The sequence below is a fragment of the Anguilla anguilla genome, chromosome 7 (genome assembly GCF_013347855.1).
Source record: "Anguilla anguilla isolate fAngAng1 chromosome 7, fAngAng1.pri, whole genome shotgun sequence".
Lineage (NCBI taxonomy): Eukaryota > Metazoa > Chordata > Actinopteri > Anguilliformes > Anguillidae > Anguilla > Anguilla anguilla.
Window position 1 is genome coordinate 18171801 of NC_049207.1, and position 18021 is coordinate 18189821.

Below are 18021 nucleotides of genomic sequence, written 5' to 3' on the forward strand. Positions count from 1 at the left end.
CGCCTCCCACAGGTTGCGTTGCCTTTTAAAATGGGGGAGATAGCTGTCAGTCATTCCCACTTCTGCAATGCTTTAGAACCACAGTACAGGCCTCTGTGTGTTTCAGCCATTTCCTGAACTATGTCCCGTCATGAATGACTGCAAACTTCCCCCCTTGCCTTTTTGTCCCAGCACCCCTTGTTTTTTGGGTGCTTTACCAGTTACTGGCTTGCTGGTACAGTGTGCACAGGGACCCACTTGGAGATTGTTCTTTTAGAACATTTAAAATCTGCTTTTGGTGTCAAGGGAAGTGCTCAGTTTATAAAATTTTTTAAAATGTGGTTTTATCCCACAGTTTTGGATACTTTCAATCGCTATGTAGGCCATGGCAAAAAAAGTTTGGGGGAGGAAAAAAAAAAAAAAAACTGTTGTCTATCCAACTGGACGCCACTGCTGTCCTCATTCTGGTTCCAGTTAAACGCCTCCTCACTGCACCACCGCCCCGGCACTGGAACACAGTCATGGCTCTGCCCCAAGGTGCTGGAACACGGCCGTGGCTCCGCCTCCCCAGGGCTGGAACACGGCCGTGGCTCCGCCTCCCCAGGGCTGGAACAGGCCGTAGCTCCGCCCCCGTGCTGGCTCACGGCCGTGGCTCCGCCCCCGTGTTGGAACACGGCCGTGGCTCCGCCCCCGTGCTGGCACACGGCCGTAGCTCCGCCCCCGTGATGGCACACGGCCGTAGCTCCGCCCCCGTGCTGGCGCACGGTAGCCTCTCCGCTGCTCCAGGGCACGGCACAGCGGTGGAGCCCTGCCAGCTGCACTCTCGGGATTGTTTCATACGGACAGTTTTATGATATCATGGTAATCCCCGACTGCCTGAGCGGCGCGCTGTGCGTTTAGCTCCTCGTTTGAGAGCGTTAGTGTAAAGAGCAGCGCGAGGTCAGGGCCCTCCCATTAGAGTTACCCGAGGGGATTACCCGCCGGCCCCGCTGCCTCCGCTGATCTCCCCTGCTGTGTGCTGGGGGCCCTGCAGGGTACCTGCCTGCCAGCCCTGCTGTGCTGCGGCCTCTGGCTGCTTCCCAGCGCTGTGGAAATGCCGTGTTTGCGTTCGCTTCTGCCTGTGTGACGTCACTTCGGAATTAGTAGGGCACAAGTGAGTCGCCTCACCGAGTCGCGTTTGCGTTTAGTTACGTCCGTGATCGTTTACTTGGCTGATGCTTTTACTCAGAATAACTTCCATGGGAAATGTGGAACACGGCACCAAGTACAAATAACTCGACTGTGTACAAGCAGCAGAGCGGAGCAGGAACACTTCAGTTGGCTGAGAGCAAAGTTGATCAGACTCCACCTCCGCGCTCGCCGGTGAAATCAGATATCGAGCGCACTTAACGCAACGCTATGACAGCGATAACGCGATAATCGTGTGAATGCCATGGCGGTATCTAATGCTCCATAGTGCGCCATAAACGTGGCTCGCCCGGGTCCAGGGAGATAAGCTCACACGTGGCTCCCTCCTCCTCCTCCTCTCTGTGCGGCAGGGCTGATGGGATTGAGTCGCTTTAATCTGGAGGGGGGGACAGGAGGTGGCCGCGACCATGGCGCCGTGCCCCGGGGTCGCTAACGCGCTACGCGGTCAACGCCGACCGTCGCAGGGAGTCGCTTTTTCTGGCAGCGGCTCACGTCTCCCGAAATGTCACCTCGACCCGTTCAAGAGCGACTGTTTGTGCGAAATTTGGTCGCGTGCCTCTCATATTTTGACCCTGTCATGTGATCTCTCACTCAGCAGTTTACAGAGAGATTCGGGGTGATGTGAAATGGATGTTACACGATGTTCTTCCTGAATCTAGTATTTGCTGTGTTTTTTATTTTTTTTATATGTGTATTGAAATGCTTCTCCCTCTGAGCGCTGAGGTGTTGACTCATAGGGACGGCACAAAGTTTATTTCAAGTTTATTTTCGTGTTCCAGAACATACTGTTCAGCTTTGTCACTCCACTGCATTGTGACATCTGACATTGGTCTTGGAAGCCATGCCTAGCTGTCGAGAGAAGCCTTAGCCTTTCAGCATTGTCATAAGATTAGGAATATCCGTTTTGCCACAATCGGGATGTTTTTCAGTGCGTGTGCCCTTTAATATGATTTTGAGATTTACATTTCCCAGCACAATGCTGGACTTTGTTGGCCTAATCTGTAGTGTGAAAGCTGGAGCCTGCTGCTGTTTCGGTCATCCGCGGTCGTATGAAACTAAATAATCGCGGGCAGGTGACCAAAATGGGTCTATGGGATGGGAATGAGAGGGGCGTGGCTCTGGTGGAGGTCGCTGGTTAGCTGCTCGCTTCGTTTCTCTCAGAGAGACGGGTGCAGGCTCTTCGGGCTGAGAGGCCTTTCCCGGCGGTCGGTTCACCGGTAGCGCTACGTTGCGTAGCTGCTGGCACTTCAAGAGAAAATCCGGATGGCGGCTGGAAGCAGTAGAAGTTGAGGATGTCACGTGGTCTGTGTGCCGCCCCCTTCCCTGTGTGTTTCACGCCTCCCCGCTGTGTGCTTCCGGAACTTTCTGTGTGAAGGGTTGCCAGCCCTCTTAGTACGGCTGGAGCTGGAAGCGCTTGGTATTGGTGGTACGAGCATTTCATTCAGGCCACCTGTGTGGTCCCTGCTCACGGTCGGTTGAGGGTCTTGCCCCATAAGGCCATCTTCTCCAGGAACTGTCCTCCCATTCAGCAGCTGCCTTCTTTTTGGCCAGCAGCTCTAGGGTCTGCCTTCAGAATGGATGGAGGGAGAGAGAGAGGAGGAGGGGAGGAGAGGAAAGGGACGGGCGCGGGACTGGGCCCCGCGCAGGCTTCCTCTTGCCAGGCCCTGGGTGTGAACAATGGGGCCTGTCTCCAAGCGACACGGCCGCACTGCGTGCCTGGGTCCCGCACAGGCCAGCAGACCTCCTGACCCGCTGGACCGCCGCCGGGCCGACACACTGCCGCGCCTTGTTGCCACGGCCCCCGGCTCCCAGCCGCCGGTGCCAGCGGGCCGGGCTCATGGTCAGAGCCGGGGTCAGAAGGGACGGGCAGCTTTCTGTGCTCTGCGGGGTTATTTTTAGCAGAGTTACAGTAAAGCCCCCGTTTTGAGAACTTCCCTTTGTGTGCCCGCATCCCCTCACCCCCCGCTCCCCGCTCGTGTGTTATTGTTTGTGCGCGACCCCTGGCTAAAGGAAGGGGGGGGGGGGGGGAGGAACCCATACAGCCTCCGCCAGCGTGGGCTTGGGCTAGCGGAGCTTTGCGAACGTGCCGTGTGCGAGCTCTGAGAGCGGGGCTGGGAAAAGCAGGGATAGGAAGGTAATCCAGCGGCTTTGCGGAGACTGCGAGCGTGAGCGCCATCACTCTCATATCTCTGTTGACTTGGCTTATGGAGATGAGGGCGAAATGGATGCCACTTACTGGCCTAATTGCTGTTTATGGCTCCTGGAGATGGAGGTACTTTAGAAATGAAGAGTGTCTGTCAGGCGCAGCGTATTAGGAACGTAGTTAGGCGGCTTTAATGAATGGCGGTAAGTGGTAGCTACAGAGTTATTTAGTGGCTTGGGCTCATGTCATTACCCTTCAGAAAGGGGCGTGCGGGCGGGGTGCAGTAAAGTCATTCCCAAGCACCTTGTCATTTTTGTGCACCGCCGCGTAAAGGCGATCGTAAAAGTCAGGCTGCCGCAAACGCTCCAGCGCGCCGGCGGCGGTGAGATAAATTTCCCCACTGCGCTCATTGTTACCTTGACTGCTGGTGGCCCGGGGGTCTGGGGGGGGCTGGTGGGTCTGGGGGGGCTGGGGGGTATCTGGTTCCCCGGGACAGGTGGCCCGCCTCTCTTGGCTCCCGCCGGCCGAAAGCTCGGGGAGGATTTCCTCCGGCCCGTCGGGAGGGCAGGAACGCCGAGCGGCTCCACAGCTGCACCTGTCCCCCAGACCCTCTTCACACGCTCCTCCTCCCAAACAGGCCCCCAGACCCTCCTCACACGCTCCTCCTCCCAAACAGGCCCCCAGACCCTCCTCACACGCTCCTCCTCCCAAACAGGCCCCCAGACCCTCCTCACACGCTCCTCCTCCCAAACAGGCCCCCAGACCCTCTTCACATGCTCCTCCTCCCAAACAGGCCCCCAGACCCTTATCACATGATCTTCACCCAGACGAGCCCCCAGTCCCTTATCACTCACTCCTCATCCCAAATGAACCCCCAGTCCCTTATCACTCACTCCTCATCCCATATGAACCCCCAGTTTCTTATCACTCACTCCTCATCCCAAATGAACCCCCAGTTTCTTATCACTCACTCCTCATCCCATATGAACCCCCAGTTTCTTATCACTCACTCCTCATCCCAAATGAACCCCCAGTTTCTTATCACTCACTCCTCATCCCAAATGAACCCCCAGTTTCTTATCACTCACTCCTCATCCCATATGAACCCCCAGTTTCTTATCACTCACTCCTCATCCTGGGCGAGCCCCCGGACCCTTATCAAATACTCCGCGCCCCGGTGTGCTCGCACCCCCTCATCCAGGACACACGGAGAGGAACGGAGACGTGCAGCGATGACAGTCTGACAGAACATCGACTGGGCCGCTGTGAAAAGAATCATTGTGCCGCTCGCTTCAGACACCACATCGACCCCTGGGGTCCGGAGGATTGAATAACAAGTGTGAAAAGTAGGTCGCGGGAAAGACACATGGTCTTGGTTTCAGCAATCTGTGAATCGCTGATTGAACAGAAACCCAACCCTCCGGGCCTGGGGGTGTGGGTGGGGGTGGGGGTGGGGGTGGGTGGGAGGGCCGTGTCCGCCTCTAATGGGACTCGGCAGTGAAAATGTCTGTTTATGGAATGCGACAGAGTTGTTTGAACGCCGCAGCGAGCTCTCGGTTTGATCCAAATGGAAGCTGAACGTTGGCCTGCTTACGTTTATGTGAAGCAGATGTGTGACTGCGGCCCTTCTTCCTCCCTTTTCCTCCCTCGTTTCTCTCGTTTCAAACCGCTCGGTCGCGTTGGCGAGCGCTGGAGACTGCGGCAGCCTGGCGGGCCTGTAAGCGAGGGTGTCTCAGCGTCTGTGTCCTCAGTATTATACATTCAGCCTGGCCTCCAGTTTCAGAGCCGGCGTGTTTAGAAGAGCGGCTTTTTAGAAACGTACAGAAGCGTCCGCTTTCATCTAACGTCCACTTTCATCTAACGTCCACAGTTTTCGTGTCCTCTGTTTGTTCACCCGCTGCCTGCACACCCACCGCTGTTACTGGCCGTTGCTTGGAAAAAAAAAAATCATATGATGCTTTCATCGCTGCACAACAGCGAACGTGACAGGCGAGGAGAGGGCGAAGCGTGGCCGTGTGATTGGTCAAGGGCAAAGCACGGGAGCACGGAAACATGACCCGCCGGCCCGGGCTCCGCGCCCCTGCGGCGGCCGAGCACGTGAACGCGTGTAAACACAGGTCACTCCAAAACACGCTGTCGACGGCGCGCCGCCGAGAAGGACCTGCCGCGGTCCGAGGGAGGCGGAGGAGCGTAGCGCTTTAGCCACGCCTTACTCAGCTTTAGTGTCCCTCACGCACCCCGGCTGCGTGGAGTGGCCCTGCTTCTTCTGCCATGCACATTCATTCAGCCTGCGCCACAGTGACATCGCTGCTGCTCTGGGGTGTGATGCAGGGTCCATGCTGTTGCCTACTCTAAGCCTTTTTCCATAAATAACTCAACGCAGCAGAGCTCTCTGTTGCTGCCGTCTCGACGAATTTTCATTTGTTCAATCCCGGTGATGAGAATGTGATGTTTGCCATTTATTGTTTTTAAAAAGCGTATTCATGAAGTGTACAGCTGAGGGGCATTTTAAGCTCAAATACCAGCTTGGTCCTTCGCTGTCTTCATAAATTTAATAAATCCAATTTCTGCTTCCTCTGCACCGCTGGCCCGTGCTCTGTAGTAATAGACTCATGCTGTATAAATGCAATATCTTTCTGTCCTGGGGGCAGGGGCAGAAGTTTTTGATGTATGGAATTCATCGGGGACGTTGCTAAGTGCAGTCGGGAAATGGAACTGAGAACTTTCAGTCAGTCATGTGACGGCGGTGCGTAAGCAAGCGGCAGCAGCGGGGATAAGCAGATTAATCCGCTGCTCCGTCTCCTGCTCTTAATGACGTGCTTTTTGAGCGGCGTGCTACCCTGCGGTAGCGCATGCTAATAGCACGGACGCTAAAGCATGCGCGGGTCCCCCTCTTTTGTGTGGACCGTGCTCGGGGCCGGCCTGTCGGGGCTCTGCCTATCGGGGCTCTGCCTATCGGGGCTCTGCCCAGGCCCGCCCCGGAAGGCTGCGGCAGCGAAGTGCGTTTCTGGAAGGCGAATGTCAGACTTTGACTCAGACCCCTGCCCTTTTGTGAAATATTAATTTGTGAGGCCAGCTCTGCTCGGGGTGAGCGGGTTTGGTGTGTTCCACAGCCTGCTCCTCCTCGCCTCCTCTGAAGGAGACGCTCGTTATGTATGTGTATATATGCATTATTATTATTACAGCTGTGGAGAAGTGTTGCAATAGACAGCACAGAGCGTTCCTCGAAATCCAGCGGCTGTGTGCGGGGGTGGGGCTTTGCTGCGGAGCCCAGATGTGCGTTTTCAGCAGAGCGCTAACGCTGTTTACCATCCCGCCCCTGGGGGGGGGGTGTGCGCCTGCATCACGCGCCGCGCCGCGTCCCGGGCCAGCTGTGGTCCTGTAAACTATTTGGAAAGCTCTGCAGGGCTGGAATGCGTGTTGGACACCAGACGCACGCACCCCAGCAGCGGACGGTCTGCCTGGGAGTGCTGGCCGAACTGCCCCTTTATGAGAGAGCAGGCTAATGGTGTCTGTAGCTGCCCCTTTATGAGAGAGCAGGCTAATGGTGTCTGTAGCTGCCCCTTTATGCGAGAGCAGGCTAATGGTGTCTGTAGCTGCCCCTTTATGAGAGAGCAAGCTAATGGTGTCTGTAGCTGCCCCTTTATGAGAGAGCAGGCTAATGGTGTCTGTAGCTGCCCCTTTATGAGAGAGCAGGCTAATGGTGTCTGTAGCTGCCCCTTTATGCGAGAGCAGGCTAATGGTGTCTGTAGCTGCCCCTTTATGCGAGAGCAGGCTAATGGTGTCTGTAGCTGCCCCTTTATGAGAGAGCAGGCTAATGGTGTCTGTAGCTGCCCCTTTATGAGAGAGCAGGCTAATGGTGTCTGTAGCTGCCCCTTTATGAGAGAGCAGGCTAATGGGGTCTGTAGCTGCCCCTTTATGAGAGAGCAGGCTAATGGTGTCTGTAGCTGCCCCTTTATGAGAGAGCAGGCTAATGGTGTCTGTAGCTGCCCCTTTATGAGAGAGCAGGCTAATGGGGTCTGTAGCTGCCCCTTTATGAGAGAGCAGGCTAATGGTGTCTGTAGCTGCCCCTTTATGAGAGAGCAGGCTAATGGTGTCTGTAGCTGCCCCTTTATGAGAGAGCAGGCTAATGGTGTCTGTAGCTGCCCCTTTATGAGAGAGCAGGCTAATGGTGTCTGTAGCTGCCCCTTTATGAGAGAGCAGGCTGATGGTGTCTGTAGCTGCCCCTTTATGAGAGAGCAGGCTAATGGTGTCTGTAGCTGCCCCTTTATGAGAGAGCAGGCTAATGGTGTCTGTAGCTGCCCCTTTATGAGAGAGCAGGCTGATGGTGTCTGTAGCTGCCCCTTTATGAGAGAGCAGGCTAATGGTGTCTGTAGCTGCCCCTTTATGAGAGAGCAGGCTAATGGTGTCTGTATGGTCTGTGTCCAAACGGTTACAGTGTGCGTGCGTGCGTATGTGTTGGTCACGTGTCACGTGTTTTTGTATGACATTACCAGTTTTCCCACAGTCAGCTCTCGGTTCTCCATTTTGTGTTGGCATCAGAGACTGCAACAGGGACACTATGCCCCCCCACCGCCACACACCTCCCCAGACACAAGCAGGGGTTCAGTCTCTGAGACCTGCTGGGTCTTACCGGCCCGCTGTCGGTGCCGCTCGGACGTCCTGTTCCCGAAACGCCCCGGCAGGCTCCCGTGCAGCGCCTCCCCACAGCTGGCTTTGCTGGGACGGGGGCCAGGGCAGTACAGCAGCGACGGGCCCGATATGAGGAGCAGCGCTCATATCTGTGCAGGCGCCAGCGCGGAATCAATCTTCATCACTCAGTCTCACCGCCTGCCCACTGCGGCCCCGGGCTTTCACCAGCACCGCTCTTCTGTGAGCTCCCTCCCTCCCTCTGGAGCTCCATGTGTGAAACGCCGTGTGCGCTAAGCGGTCTCAAAGTGTTATTTTTGGGACCTCTTGTGATTTGGAGTGGATTCGTCAGCTTGTGTTGCTGTGGTCGCCGATGCGCTGTTTTTCAGCCAATCGGACGGCTCGGTCGCTGGCCCGCTCGTTAACCTGTTACCCTCGTGCTCCCTGCCGGACGGGCCGGGTGCGTGTGTGCCGCGCGCCTGCCGGTAAAGCCGAGCCTGAAATCGGCGAGGAAAGGGGGAGAAATGCAGCTGGATCCCGGACTGGCGTCTGCATGAATATTTCATGTGTGGAAATGGAATTCAGCAGTGCCCTCGAGGTCCCACTGTGATTGGTCTTTGTTTTCCTGTCCTCCCCACTGTAAGACGTCCTGAGTGAAGGGGGTGGGGGGGGGGCTGTCCCAGTGCTGATGCAGGCCGGAGCCAAAACCGCATCTGCTAAAGCCGGGAGCTGGAAAACTCCCGATGGGGGTGGGTCGGGTGGGGAGGTGGGGGTCTGCTGGAGTTCTTCTGACCAGGATGATTCAGGCAGACATTTCTTGTTTTTTTAATATAATATATATACATTACATTTTTCCCCTTGTGGGGCAGTTATGGTGGGGGGAAGGGAGCTTATTGTTATAAATGTGATGGGACTTTCCCTGGCCCTGTAGTTTTCTTTGCTCTGGCCCTGTAGTTTTGTCTTTGCTCTGGTCCTGTAGTTTTGTCTTTGCTCTGGTCCTGTAGTTTTGTCTTTGCTCTGGTCCTGTAGTTTTGTCTTTGCTGTGGTCCTGTAGTTTTGTCTTTGCTGTGGTCCTGTAGTTTTGTCTTTGCTCTGGTCCTGTAGTTTTGTCTTTGTCCTGGCCCTGTAGTTTTGTCCTTGCTCTGGCCCTGTAGTTTTGTCTTTGTCCTGGCCCTGTAGTTTTGTCTTTGTCCTGGCCCTGTAGTTTTGTCCTTGCTCTGGCCCTGTAGTTTTGTCCTTGCTCTGGCCCTGTAGTTTTGTCTTTGCTGTGGTCCTGTAGTTTTGTCTTTGCTGTGGTCCTGTAGTTTTATCTTTGCTGTGGTCCTGTAGTTTTGTCTTTGCTCTGGTCCTGTAGTTTTGTCCTTGCTCTGGCCCTGTAGTTTTGTCTTTGCTGTGGTCCTGTAGTTTTGTCTTTGCTGTGGTCCTGTAGTTTTGTCTTTGCTCTGGTCCTGTAGTTTTGTCTTTGCTCTGGTCCTGTAGTTTTGTCCTTGCCCTGGCCCTGTAGTGCTCTGGTCCTGTAGTTTTGTCTTTGCTCTGGCCCTGTAGTTTTGTCTTTGCTCTGGTCCTGTAGTTTTGTCCTTGCCCTGGCCCTGTAGTGCTCTTGCCCTGTAGTTTTGTCCTTGCCCTGGCCCTGTAGTGGTCTTGCCCTGTAGTTTTGTCCTTGCCCTGGCCCTGTAGTGGTCTTGCCCTGTAGTTTTGTCCTTGCCCTGGCCCTGTAGTGGTCTTGCCCTGTAGTTTTGTCTTTGCTCTGGCCCTGTAGTTTTGTCCTTGCTCTGGCCCTGTAGTTTTGTCCTTGCTCTGGCCCTGTAGTTTTGTCTTTGCTCTGGTCCTGTAGTTTTGTCCTTGCCCTGGCCCTGTAGTGCTCTTGCCCTGTAGTTTTGTCTTTGCTCTGGTCCTGTAGTTTTGTCCTTGCCCTGGCCCTGTAGTGCTCTTGCCCTGTAGTTTTGTCCTTGCCCTGGCCCGGTAGTGCTCTGGCCTGGGTCTGTTTGTTTGTGGCTGGTTCCTCTCAGAGGCCTGGAGCTGAAGGAGGTTGTGGAGGAGGGAGGGGGCAGCTCGGGGTTGGGGGGAATAAGGGGCTGATTGTTCTGTGGGCCGGTGTTTGAACACAAGGATCTTGCATGGTGGACCGGGCGGCGCTGACAGAAAGGGGGCGGGCCGTGTGACTGCGGCGGGGGGGTGGGTGAGGTTGGGGGGGGGGAGCTACTGAAAGAGCCTCCTGGTCTGTGCCAGCTGGAGCCGTGCACCGCGCCACGCACCCCTGTCTGTCCGCACACAGAGCAGGTGGCAGACGGGTGGCACGCGCCCACCTCGCCCGGGCAGACCTGCGTCCTGCCAGGAGACACACCAGCAAGCCCAAACGCTGGGCGCGGCCCGGACCGCTCGTTGGTCGGCGGTGACGAGGCTGTTTGGTGATGGTCACAGTCTGGCTCTCGCCCCGGGGGAGGGGACCCGCCAGGGGGGTGGGAGGGCGTGCTGCAGCACAGCGGTCACATGTCCCACCGCCGGAGGCAGGGCTCAAACCGTATATACCGTCACAGCGGCATCATGGGAAGTTCAGCCACTGCTGGGGCTGCCCGTTAGCCTCCCCCCCGGGCAGTAGTCCGGCTCACATGCTATGACGCGCCCTCCAGCGCGTGCGCACGGACAGCGCTGCTCCCGCTGCCACGGTGAGCTGATCGCAGGACCCTGTCATGGGATCGGTCTTAAAATAGCGGGCTCACGTGCTGGGCGCTATGTAAATGCGCGCGGGCCGGCTGGCGTATTTTAAGCCGCGGCGTGCTAAATGTGTCGCCGGCGGCTCGCTCTGGTGAGCCAGCGGGAGCGCTCGTGCATACACGCCAGAGATAAACACGTCCAGGCCTCGCTTGCCGCTCGCTCATTCTGTTTACCGCCAGCGCCTCGCGCGGGCGAGCGGGCGCTCAGATGCGCTGAATGAGTTCTGTAGATGGGAGTTTTGCTGATTCTCAGCCCAGGATGGAAAGCAGTGATGAGGCTTTTCTCACTCTTAGTCACCGTTATTTGCATAGAGACAGCGGTGTCTCAGAATGCCCCCGCTGCCGGCCCAGGGCCCGCCCCTCCTCCCCTCTGGTGCGGTATGCCTCGAGTCGCCTGCCGATTCGTGCGTTTGGGAGTCTGTTCCCGACAGGAACCTGTCTGTGCCGTCCCACAGAGCCGTACCCGAAATTGTGTGTGATGCGTGATTTTGGACGGGGTGCACACAGTGACACGATCGCTTCACGTTGGGAGTGAGCTGTTTGAGGCGAGCCTGGGTTTGGGAGACGGGCCGGTGACTCAGAGCCCCAGGGGCCCGGGGTCCCCCCCCCCAGTGTCAGCGGGCCTCCTTTTGAGAGCCTTCTTTCCCACAGCTCCTCTGAGAGCTCTGACGTGGAGGATGCTAACGGCTTGCGCGTGCGTTTCTCAGAACGGACGGCCTCTTGGGAGAGGGTTCCTCTGTCAGCCCTTACAGCAGGGCTGCCCAGCCCTGTTCCTGGAGATGTGCATTCCTGCAGGTCTTCACTCCCACCCTAACAAAGCACATCTCATTCAACAGCGAGAGGTCTCATTGAGCTGCTAATTAGCGGAGTCCGGTGTGATTTGTTGCAGCTGAAATGAAACCCTGCAGGACGGTAGATCTCCTGCCTCACAGGGCCCATGTCTAAGACTGACAGGTGGGGCTCGCAGCTTGAGTTTGGGGGGGTTGGACAGATGGACAGACGGACACCGCTGCGTTTTCCACGACAACTGACGAGACAGACGGACGCCGTCTACGTGTGTGCGTGCCAGCCGAAGGAACAGGCTCCTCGAACGCCTGGACGAGACGACGGCTTTTTTTATCGCTCCAAGGTTTCCTCTCGCTGTGATAACGCGTGATCCGTAGCTCTCCTGTAACCTGATTTAAGAGGAAACAAAAAAGAAGGAGCGGCTTCGCTGAACCCTTTGCCTGCCGGCTGGACGCAGTGGGAGGGAGGCCTGGGCCGTCGGGCCGTCGGGGGTATTTTTAACGTTCTCTCCCCTCTCTCAAGCTGTATAAATAATGTGGGTAATTAATCACGCCGCCGAGCCGCTCTGTTTGGAGCAGAAGTGAAACCGTGCGATGGAGCGGCCCACTCGCCATCGCAGGGTTTCTCCCAAAAAATGCCCCCCTGACAAAGTCTCGTGACAGGCGTCGCGGGTGGCGAGGCCCTGCGGGAAGGATGGAATCGGGCCCCAGACGATTTTTGTGGGGTGTGGGGGTGTGGGGGGGTTATTTTCCAATCCCGGACGGACGAAACCTCAAAGGGTTCCGGAACGTTCTGTGCAGGCTCACTCCCATGCCTGTCACCCGCGTGGGGTCTGCGCTTTCTCACGTCCGAGATGGACGGGGCCCGGGGCTGATTTGTGTCCTGTGCGCTCCGTGTGCTGAGCGGGCCTGGCGGGGGGGGCGTTTGATTGATGTGTGAGAGCCTCCAGTGGAGCAGTGTCTCAAGAATGCCACGTCTCAGACCATTCTCAGCTGTGCAAGTAGAGTTACGTAAGCCAGCGGTTGCGAACCAGCCCACCAGCCGATGGGCTTTTGGGAAACGCTTCTTCCTCCCTGCTCTTCATTTACTGTCCGAGCTTGTTCTTCCGATCAATGAGGCTCTTGAAAAATAATGGAAAAAGTGGAAGTAGACTGTTTGGGATTTTTTATTTCTAGACCAGACGAGATGGCAGACTCGGATGAGACCTTGGGGTTTAGGCCGTTCTTGTTGTGAGAGCCTGGTGTTCGTGAGGCCCTAACCGTGCAGTCGGTCCTGGGCTGAGCGTCTCATTCTGAGCTGCGAGACTGGGGCCTGACCGCTCCGGTTCGTATCTGACCAGCTGCTTCTTCCTCTCATTTAATCTGCTTCCCTCTCTCCCCTCTCCTCCCCCCGCAGGACCGCAAGCTGTCCAAGTCGGAGCGCCAGCGCTTCAAGGAGGAGGCGGGCATGCTGAAGGGCCTGCAGCACCCCAACATCGTGCGCTTCTACGACTCCTGGGAGTCCCCCTCCAAGGGCAAGAAGTGCATCGTCCTGGTGACCGAGCTCATGACCTCCGGGACCCTCAAAACGTGAGTGTGGCGCGGCCCCCCCCCCAAGCCTCTGGATCCCCCCCTTCCCCTCGCTCTTCGCTCGCCAGAAAGTACTGTCCTGCCCCCCGGCCAGAGCACTTCCCTCGTTATCTGACACTGAGTCATGCCCTTTCCTTCTGTTTTTTGTAAACAGAAGTTAACGGACACCTCTTGGTCCTTTAAGTGGCTTCTGGAAGGACCTGCCTGCTTTGTTATAAATGAGGCACTTCCAGGCGCGAGGTGTGACGCTGAGGGGTATATGGGTGCTGTAGTTTTCTTGGAACAGGGCCTGAAATGGTAAACTAGTGCCACTGATGCCAGACTGTCTGCTCTTCAGAGCATTTCTGCTTTGAATCTGTGGGTGTGGTTACAGTAACCGTTATTAAAGTGGACAGATTTCAAAAAATAAAAAAAAGTTAAAGAAGTTAAAAGCAGCTGAAGTAGTGGCAGAGTATGCCTTTCTGCTCGAGCAGTGCATTGTGGGAGCTGCAGATTCCATACATTCCGGGAGGGGGGTGGGCGGGGGGGGTGGGTCGTCCTTGGTCCGCAGCGCGTTGACCAGCGCAGGGCCCTGGGGGGGGGGGGACGCAGGAACAGCAGCTCCCTCCGGTGGACGTGGGCGGGACTTCGTGGGGCCGGGCACGCACTTCCCCCTCAGCTGTCCGCACCACAGGTGGTGAGATCGCTGGGGTTTCTGTCCTGCCTTGCTCTCTGCCTGTGGGAGAGGGGGGGGGAGGTGAGGGGGTTCGTGGAAAGACTCTCTGATTGGCTGGAGGGGGAAGGGAAAAAAAGTGGTCTGTATTTCATTAACTAATACTGTGCACAAATGTGTTTGTGTTCTTTTCCCCCCTTGGGGCAGTTGCCTGTTTCCTGGCTTTTAAAGTGGAGGGGAGGGGAGGAAAGGGTGAAGGAGGAGAGGAAAAAAGGCAGAGTGCTGTTAGAGAGAGAGAGAGAGAGAGAGGAGCTGAAGCCATGGGCAGTTAAATGCTTGAGGTGGCATTGGCGGGTAAAATTGGCCCGATGGTTCCTGCAGCTGTCAGAGGGTTAACGGGGCATGTGAGCTAACATGCTAAGGGAACACGCTGCGCTAACACGCTGCTGCCGCATGCTTGTCACCCGCGCAGCGCGGCAGTGCTGTGCGCCTCTCTGCATGACTGCCTGCAAGAACAGATAAACTGACCAGGGCGCCAGGCAACAGCACTGTGACCCACATACGGGCTCACGCACGCTTACACACACTTACACACACCCTCACAGGCAGGCATACGCACGCTCACACACGCACACACACACACATGCACACACACACACACAGGCACATGAGCGCGCTCACATGCACGCGCACACACACACATACCCACACGCATGCCCATGTGCACGCGTACACACAGGCACGCGTGCACGCATATGCATGCCCACATGCAGGCATGCGCAGTTATACACATGCACACGTGTATACACATGCAGGCCCACAATCCATGTTCTACTCAGACGTGTTCTGATCAGACATTATGATGGCCTTGTTATTCAGATATTATCTAGAAGTTAACATCAACTTTTTTCTTTTTCTTTTTTTTGTGTTCCTAAATTCTGGAACGGCAGGCACTGTACGAGTTTTGAGATGCAAATGCGCGCTCTGCGGAGAGGTGGAAGTTCAGGATGTGTTGTCGAGCAGAGGCCAGTGATGTCACAGGGTGATCAGGCTGCTGGTGACAGTTTCGCTCTGGGCCCTGTCACTCCAGCAGCCAGCACCCGGGGCCCTCGTCTGCCTGTCGCCAGCACTGAGCTCCGCCCCCGCCCCCGTACCACCCCCCCGCCCCGTACCACCCCTCCCAGTCACATGGTTTAGCTCCAGTGTTCACAGAGCGCGCTCAGCCGTTTCTCATCACCCGCCGGGTTATTAGTCCCAGTCGCTAAACGCGAGACGGCAGAACTCTGATCTCTGCTCTCAGCCGTTCTGAATGCGCGCGGGCTACAGGCGGTTAGCGAGCGGCAGGCTGCGGAGCAGGCAGCAGCAGGCGAGCCGTGCCGGGCCACTCAGATGCCGGCGTGTCTCAGTCTGGTCTCGGGCTTTGCAAACAGAAAACATCCGGGACACGCAGCGGAGCGCCGCCGAGAGGAAGCGCGGTCGGCTCGCTCGCTACTTATTCAGTTCCAGTCAGACCGGTCGGAGCAGAACCCAGGGGAACGGCCGGAGGGGCGGGGCGTTCAGAGCGAACGCTGCAGCGCGAGCTCCTGTCAGCGCCTGTCCGCCCTCAGCTTGGCCTGAGTTTGCGAGGGTCTTTGTGTAGGGATGCTGTAGGCACACAGGCTCAGGCACACACACACACACACTCACACAGACACTCATGCACACGGACACGTGTGTGTGTGTGTGGACACGTGCATGCGCGCACACACACACACCTTTCCAGGCAGTGCTGTGCTGAGCAGTATGGACCTGGTGTTACATTAGAGCAGACTGCACTAATGAGTGGATGCACTCGGCGCATGCCGCTGCATCGGAGCCGGTTAGCATGTTAGCGCCGGCCGGGTTTCAGCGGCAGGAGGCCTCGTTTCCCTGCCCCCGCTGGCCGACGGGCAGGGAGGGGCTCTCCCTCTCTCTCCTGCGTTAAAGCAGGGGGCGGGGGGGACGGGGAATATGAACCGCGGGGAAGGCTGGGTAGTGCGCCCAGCCCTGCGGGGTTACCGTCGAAAACAGCGGGGTCACACGGAGCCGTGCTGCGCCTTTCCCGCTCTCTGTTAACGTGATGTCATTTCGGCTTTGCATTCAGAGGGGCTGCCTGCATCAGCCGCTTACTCATCTTCTGCCTGTCAGTCGCTTTCATATTTAATACAGCCAGACAGCGGTGAGGCACAGCGGTGGGGGAGTGACAGACTCACCCTGCAGTCAGATTCAGTAAAATATGCGCGCACACACTCATTTTCCATAAAACACATGTAAAGTTTGAGCCGTGCAGTTTTAAGAGCCCCTCGGTGAGGGTGTCGCTTCATATAAACGGATCAATTATGGAGGAGACCAAAATTTATCAGAGGCTATTGCAGAATCCTGAAGTGGCAGTCTGATCTCAGCCAATAGCAGACTGCCTGCCCGAGCGCTGGCAGAGATACTAGATTGTTTAAGAGATGGTTCACTGCAGCTCATTAAAAGTGTCATTGTTTCTGTTTAAACAGAGTGCAGCTGCGCTCTTAATATGTGTTGTTTTTGGTGGCTCAGAGTACCCATGATGCAACGTGATCCCTCTGGCTGTGATGTAACCCGCTCGGCCTCGCCTGTCCGCGTCTCCGCAGGTACCTGAAGCGCTTCAAGGTGATGAAGATCAAAGTTCTGCGCAGCTGGTGCAGGCAGATCCTGAAGGGCCTGCACTTCCTGCACACCCGGGCCCCGCCCATCATCCACCGGGACCTCAAGTGCGACAACATCTTCATCACGGGCCCCACCGGCTCCGTCAAGATCGGCGACCTGGGCCTGGCCACGCTGAAGAGGGCCTCCTTTGCCAAAAGTGTCATAGGTACGACCAGGCCTCTACCGCCTTGATTCACTCTTACCCCCTCCCCCCCCCCCCCCCCCCCCCGCGGTGCCAAAAAGACACCACTGATGATTCACCCCACCCCTGCCCCCCTCCCTGAGTGGTTGAATTTAAAATATATTTTTAATATCGTTCATTTAAAATAACTCTGATTTCTTGGCTGGCTATGTTGGGTTCTGGGTGGGGCATACGGTAAATATATTTTAAATTCAGTTTTCTATGTGCCTTTGATTGGATTATTTTGATTTTGCTGCTGTGAGAAGCAGACCACAGTTTTCAGCCTCTCTCTCAGCCACAGGCCGAGCTGCACTTTCATTGCTTGGAGGACCCAGGCCCCCCCCCCCTCTGAAGAGGCGTCTTAAGAGCTGCCTGTTTTGTTTACTGTAGGCGAGGGAGGGAGATGGGAATGGAGAGAAACGATTTAACCCCAAAAAACGACTGTGGTATTTAAACTCTCTCTCCGAAATGTATGTAAACCTTCTTGTGTAAAAGTTTCGTCGTCCTGAACGTTTCTCCAAGCTCCTGAAGTCAGAGCAATCCTGTGGATATGAGCAAATTCAGAGGGGTGAGCCGCATATTCGGAAGCTACTTTTTTTTTGTTGTTTTGTTTTTTTTTTTCAGTCATCTTTGTATGCTGGTTTGGAAAACTTGTGGTCTGTTTGTTCTGAGATAGGGTGACGATAACCAAGCTGCCAATAATGTGTTGCATCTCTCTTTAAAAGGTTTACCTCATTGTTTTTTTTTCGTTTTTTTTTTTCTTTTTCTCCCTCCTCAGCGTTCTGAGATCACGTGATTCGTTTCTGTCTGGTCATTTGCCCGCTGTTTTCCTTTAATCAACCTTTTTTCTTTTTTTCCACATTCTTGAGTATTTTTTAACTGTAGGCTGTTACCTCAGCTCTCTCCCTCACTCTGCAGTATGGATTATTTATTGTACTGCAGTTCTGACAGTAAGTATGCAGAGAAAGGTTCTGGTAAGTGAAAAAAGCACTATGTGACCTATTCAAAAACGAAACAAAAAAAATTCATAATTCAAAAATTATTGTTTTTCTGTGTAGGGCCTTTTACATTTTTTGCCAACGTTACCTGGTGTACAGAACTTCGCTGTTAAGTCACTAGCTATGGGATCTGCTCTTTCTCTAACTGCTTTAACTTCCTTTAACTTAGGAACAGGTTGACAAAAAAGGTAAGTTCTCTGAGAAAATGTATACATCGAATGCTTGTTTGTAAGTGGTAAGGTCTTGACACACGTTCCATAGCTAGTTCCTTTCTCTTTTTTTTGTTATTAAACTAATGCAAAAAAACAGAAAAAAGTGCAGAAGGCCCCCCTTTTATCCATTGGCACTTTCTCACTAACCTTGGCATAAGCGGAGAAGCCAAACTCAGGCGCTTGTTGGGAAGGGGACTGACACGGAATTAGTGTTTCTGGTTTAACACCCTCTTCCTGTTGCATTCTCCTCTCACCACCCCTCTGAGTCGCCCTTTGA

General features: G+C 55.5%; 1 protein-coding gene across 1 annotated transcript in view; it reads left to right on the forward strand.

Moving 5' to 3' along the window:
• Positions 1 to 18021, forward strand: part of wnk1b (WNK lysine deficient protein kinase 1b) — a 97270-nt gene that overhangs the window by 32533 nt on the left and 46716 nt on the right. The window contains exons 3-4 of the mRNA XM_035426220.1: positions 12835 to 13007; positions 16299 to 16519. Of these exons, the coding sequence (XP_035282111.1) occupies positions 12835 to 13007; positions 16299 to 16519 (394 nt within the window). The remainder of the gene's footprint in view (positions 1 to 12834; positions 13008 to 16298; positions 16520 to 18021) is intronic.